We start from the raw sequence: 4,375 nt of genomic DNA, 5'->3' as shown, positions 1-4,375 counted from the left end.
CTGTCTGGCTGCGAGGACATACCCAGGCCCCTGTTCCTTCCACCACATGTGCGGGCACGATGGGCTCATCACCTCCTGGGGATGGAAACTTGGTCAAAGAAACATGCGCAGCACCCCAGGGACAAAAGGATGTAAAAGGGGTGTCCAGTGGACATCACTATTTAGGGACAACACCGTGCTCGGCAGGGAGGGCCAAAGCACATGACGCAACAGGGACACAAGATATGACTGAAGCGTCTGCACATGGGACAGCAGGTGCTGGTGCTCCGACAGCAACAGCCAGGCTTACTGGGGGGGAAATGCCAGGGCAGGGCTGCGGCTTCCTTTACAGGGACGTTTCCTCCCCTGTAAGGACAGTCCCACAAGCAGCTTCTACTCTGAACTGGACCAGCCTCCGCCCCTCACATATGCCCACTTGGGGGTCCCCTTTGCCTTTAATTCACAAAGGCGTTGAACCAAGGGACCCTCATTGTAAGGGACCCTCATTGTCTTAAGTCAGGGACTATAAGGCCAGTGCTGAGGGGATGGTCAGGCCCACGGGACAGTGGGGACAACTGGTGGAACGACCCAGGGGAGCCACAGGCCTGTCAGAGGGGAGCTACTGCCCAATGTGCCCAGAGGAGCCAAAAATCTAGATTTTATATGAACTGTCCCGAATTGAACATGTTGGCAATAATTAGAATTTTTTCAAACATTGCAGCCTGGGTGACGAATTCAGCCTGTGGACACCGGCAAGTGGCCGCAGCCTGAGCTGGTGAATTTGCATCAGCTGTGCCTCAGGTGAACAGGGCTGGTGTGTCCTCCCCCTGCTCTACCGTCTTGTCCTGGAGCTAGGTCCTCCTCCCCTCCCCTCTCTCCCTTCTTCCTCCCCATCCCAGCCCCCTCTGCCTCTCAGGCTCTCCTTTCTGGAATCATCTCCTCCCCTAGGCAGGGGACTGCGGCCTTCAGTGTTCAGCTACACCCTGACACCCACTGCGGGGCTGGGTGGCCGAGCCTCCATCACCGGCCCCAGGCCGGATCAGATCGGAGTGGGAGCAGCAGAGGCGCCTGCAGCCGCTGGCCGCAGCACGAGTCAGGACAGATCTGGCCCTGCTCGCCTGCCCCGGGGCCGGTGTCCACCGACAGACACACTCGCCGCTGCGCTCCCGGGGGGCCGCCCAAAGCCGCGCCCAGGCGGCGCCCGGAGACAGCGTCTCGTGCCCTGGGGCTGTGGCCTGCGCTGCCCGTCTCTCTTTTCCTTGCACATCCGGATCGCTCGCGCCATCAGCCAAGGAGGGCCTGGGAGAAAAAGGTGAGCACAGCCACAGGGGCACAGGCACGGCTGACACACGCCGCGCGCTTAAGCAGGAAGGTGGCCTCTGCTGGAGGGAGGGAGGGAGGGGACAGAGGGGACAGAGGGGAAGGGTTCACAGCGGGGCGCCCCGCAGGCCCGTTCGCAGCCCTTGCGTCGTCTTCGGGGTCACCTAGCGGCACTTGCGGGGCAGCCTCCTGCCTCGACGAGCCTTCTTCCCGCGGGCGGACTCGGAGCCGGCCGGTGGCTGACCCTTGGCCTCGCCAGCCTTGGCACGGGCCCCGGAGGCCGCGGGCCCCTTCTTCTTCTTGTTTCCCGGGGCTTCGTCCTTGGCCGAGGCCCGGCCGCCGCCCTTCTTCTCCGGAGTGACGCCCCGGCCACCGCCTCGGCCGCCCCCGCGGGGTTTGCGCGCCCCCAACGGGGCGGGCGCAGCTGCAGGGGACGTGGCCGCCTGGGCCAGGCCCTTGGGGGCCGTGCGCGCCCTCTTGGCCCGGGGCTTCTTGGACGCCCTGTCTTCGGGCTCCGACTCGTCGCTCTCCGTGTCCTCGGACTCCTGTTCGGACCCTTGGTCCGAAGCCTCTTCCGACGCCTCGCTCGAGGCCATGTTCTCACGGGCAGCCAGGAGGGCCAGGACCTCCCCCAGCTTGCCTTTGGCGTACGTGTACTTCCCGCCTTCCCAGGCATTTTCTTTCTCCTCCTTCATCTCCTGCGCCATGTCCTGGGCAGCCAGGAGTGCCACTAGCTCCAGGAGGCCCCCGTCATCCTCGTCGTCCTCGCCCCAGCCCCGGAGGAGGCCACGCTGCGCCCGCTTCCCCTCGGACGGGGTCTCTGGCTCGGCCAAGGTAGAAATGCATTCCAGAAGGTTCCCGTCGTCTTCGGCCTTCCTCAGGACCATGGCGTCCACCTCCCGGCCTGCCTCCTCCACCCTCACCCAGGTCCCCGAAGCGTCCTTGGACATGACGGACAGGACTTCGGCAAGGGCATCCTGTGTGTCTTTCTTGTCGCTCCAGCCCAGCGACTGGATCACAGCAGCGATTTTCAACATCTCCTCCTGGGCTGAGGGGTCGGAAGGGTCCGTATAAGCCACAATGGCCACAAACTCAGGACTATCTGCCCCCTCTCTTTCTGGGTCCCCGTGTTCCTGCGACTCTGTCTCTGAAGTGTCACTGCCCGTGAGCTCCTCGTCGGAGGAATCTCCTAGCGGGGCTGGGCCGCCGTCCTCCTCGGCCCCTCTTCTTGCCCTTCGGGGTCAACCTGTTGGCTCTGGTTCTGGTTCTGCGACCCCGACGGCCCCTCCTAGCATTCCCGGCCGCCCCACTAGGGGGGACGGCCTTCCCGGCCTCCTGCCCTGACCCCCGGGCCTGCAGCTCTGAAACGGCATGGGCGGGCGTGTCCCCGGGGGCCGTGGCCCGCGCGGCCTGCACGGGCCTTTCATCCAGCAGCAGGCGTTTCATCTGCCTCAGCATCCTCGTGTCCTGGGCGTGGTCCTTAAACAGAACCTTCCAGACCCCGTTCTCGCCCGGGATCTCCCTGGGAATGGCGGCATGATTAATGTCCTCCACGAACTCCACCAGGGCGGCCTTGGCCTTCTCGTTGCTCACCGCACTCATGTTCCGCAGCCTGAACGTGCCCAGGGTCAGGAAGGTCCGCTGCAGGACGGCTTCGACGTCCGCCTGCTCCAAGCCCTCCGGGATGCCAGTGACCAGCAGGGCCCTGTGCATGTCCACGTCCAGCCCCCTGCACCAGTCCTGCAAAAGGCTCATGGCCATGGCGCCGCTCCCTCGGCGCTGATCTCGGGGCAGGAGGGAGCCCGAGGCAGGGGTGGGCTGCAGCGCACAGTGCCAATACCACCCTGCCAAGGCCACCCGCAGCACTTAGAGTTCAGGTTCAGGTGGCCGTGGCAAGACTCAGGGCTCGCGGCTCCGGCTGCCTGCGGGCCTGGTGAACGCAGCCGCCTTCCCCCAGGTCCCCTCCCCAGGGCTATCCGAAGATCCGCAGGGGGCTTACGTGTCTGCTCTCCGGGGTAGGCCCGGCCGCTCCCTCCCTTTGTCCCTGACACGGGCCTGACTTGGCACCTCGGCCAGGTGCAGAGGGGTGGCGCTGAGCGCACCTGGAGGGGCGTGGGGGTGGAAGCCGCCGTTTGCCTGGCGCTCCTGCCGAGTCCGAGCGCGCACCCTGTACTCGAATCCCAGCAGTTCTGCTGCGACTCGGCTGCTCAGGTCTGCGCCGGCGCAGACGGGACTCCTCTGTCTCCCCTCCGACCCCCCGGTTATGCGAGTCTCCATAGCAACACTGCGGGCTGGAGCTGGGGTCTGCGTCCACCAGTTCCCAGCAGTGGCTCTTAAAGGGCCGGTTGGGTAGCAGCACATGGGGGCTGGAATCACGACCTTCAGTGATCAATGAAAACCAAGGCCGAATTCACAGGAGGCCAAACATCACTCAAGTAGACCCGACCTCATTCAGGGGACAGAGGCCTCCTTCGAAAGGGAACGGGCTTCAGTCAAGGTTATCATTCCCCTTCCCAGCGGACAGGTGGAAGTCAGTGTATTACAGACCTAAATCAAAGGGCGCTGGGCTCACACTGTAGGAGCAGGATCTTAGTGTCCAATAAGGATTCTCAGGACTCACCTGTGAGCGGCAGGCACCGTCCGGGGTATACGGGCCTCATTTGGGGGTACAGGCCTCGCTCAGTGGGACCAGGCCTCACTCCCATGTATGTTCCTGTATTCCTAACTATGCATGCGCAATTAAAAGATTGTGTATGTGGTTTTCACATGTGTATGATCACCAGTGAGATCGACATGAATTCTGCAAGAAAGCATTTCCCCTGCCTGGGAGGGCAGACTGGGATGTTGGAATGTCAGTCATCGCTGCTCTAGAAGTGCGTTTGCTTCCACCGACCTTAGCGGGCTCACTGAGCCGTCCTTCCCTCTGCAGTAATCGGGCCCTGCAGCCCAGCCGTCAGGTGTATATCCCATGGCTACTCACTCCCCCACCGTAACTCTGGGAACGTTCTGTAACTTCTCTGGACTCAGTTTGCTCCTCTGTGGAATGATGACGATCATTGTCCCTGCCTCAAAGCGT

General features: G+C 63.2%; 1 protein-coding gene across 1 annotated transcript; it reads right to left on the bottom strand.

Moving 5' to 3' along the window:
• Positions 1-1,463: 1,463 nt before the first annotated feature.
• Positions 1,464-3,213, bottom strand: LOC103609634 (treacle protein-like). The gene is given in 2 exon segments (XM_008593932.1): positions 1,464-2,487; positions 2,489-3,213. Coding segments are annotated over 2 exon segments (1,596 nt in total). The 5' UTR covers positions 3,061-3,213.
• Positions 3,214-4,375: the final 1,162 nt, after the last annotated feature.

Source organism: Galeopterus variegatus, unplaced genomic scaffold, assembly GCF_000696425.1.
Source record: "Galeopterus variegatus unplaced genomic scaffold, G_variegatus-3.0.2 Scaffold9875, whole genome shotgun sequence".
Lineage (NCBI taxonomy): Eukaryota > Metazoa > Chordata > Mammalia > Dermoptera > Cynocephalidae > Galeopterus > Galeopterus variegatus.
The sequence above is the reverse complement of the archived record's forward strand: the minus strand, read 5'-3'. Positions and strand labels throughout refer to the sequence as shown.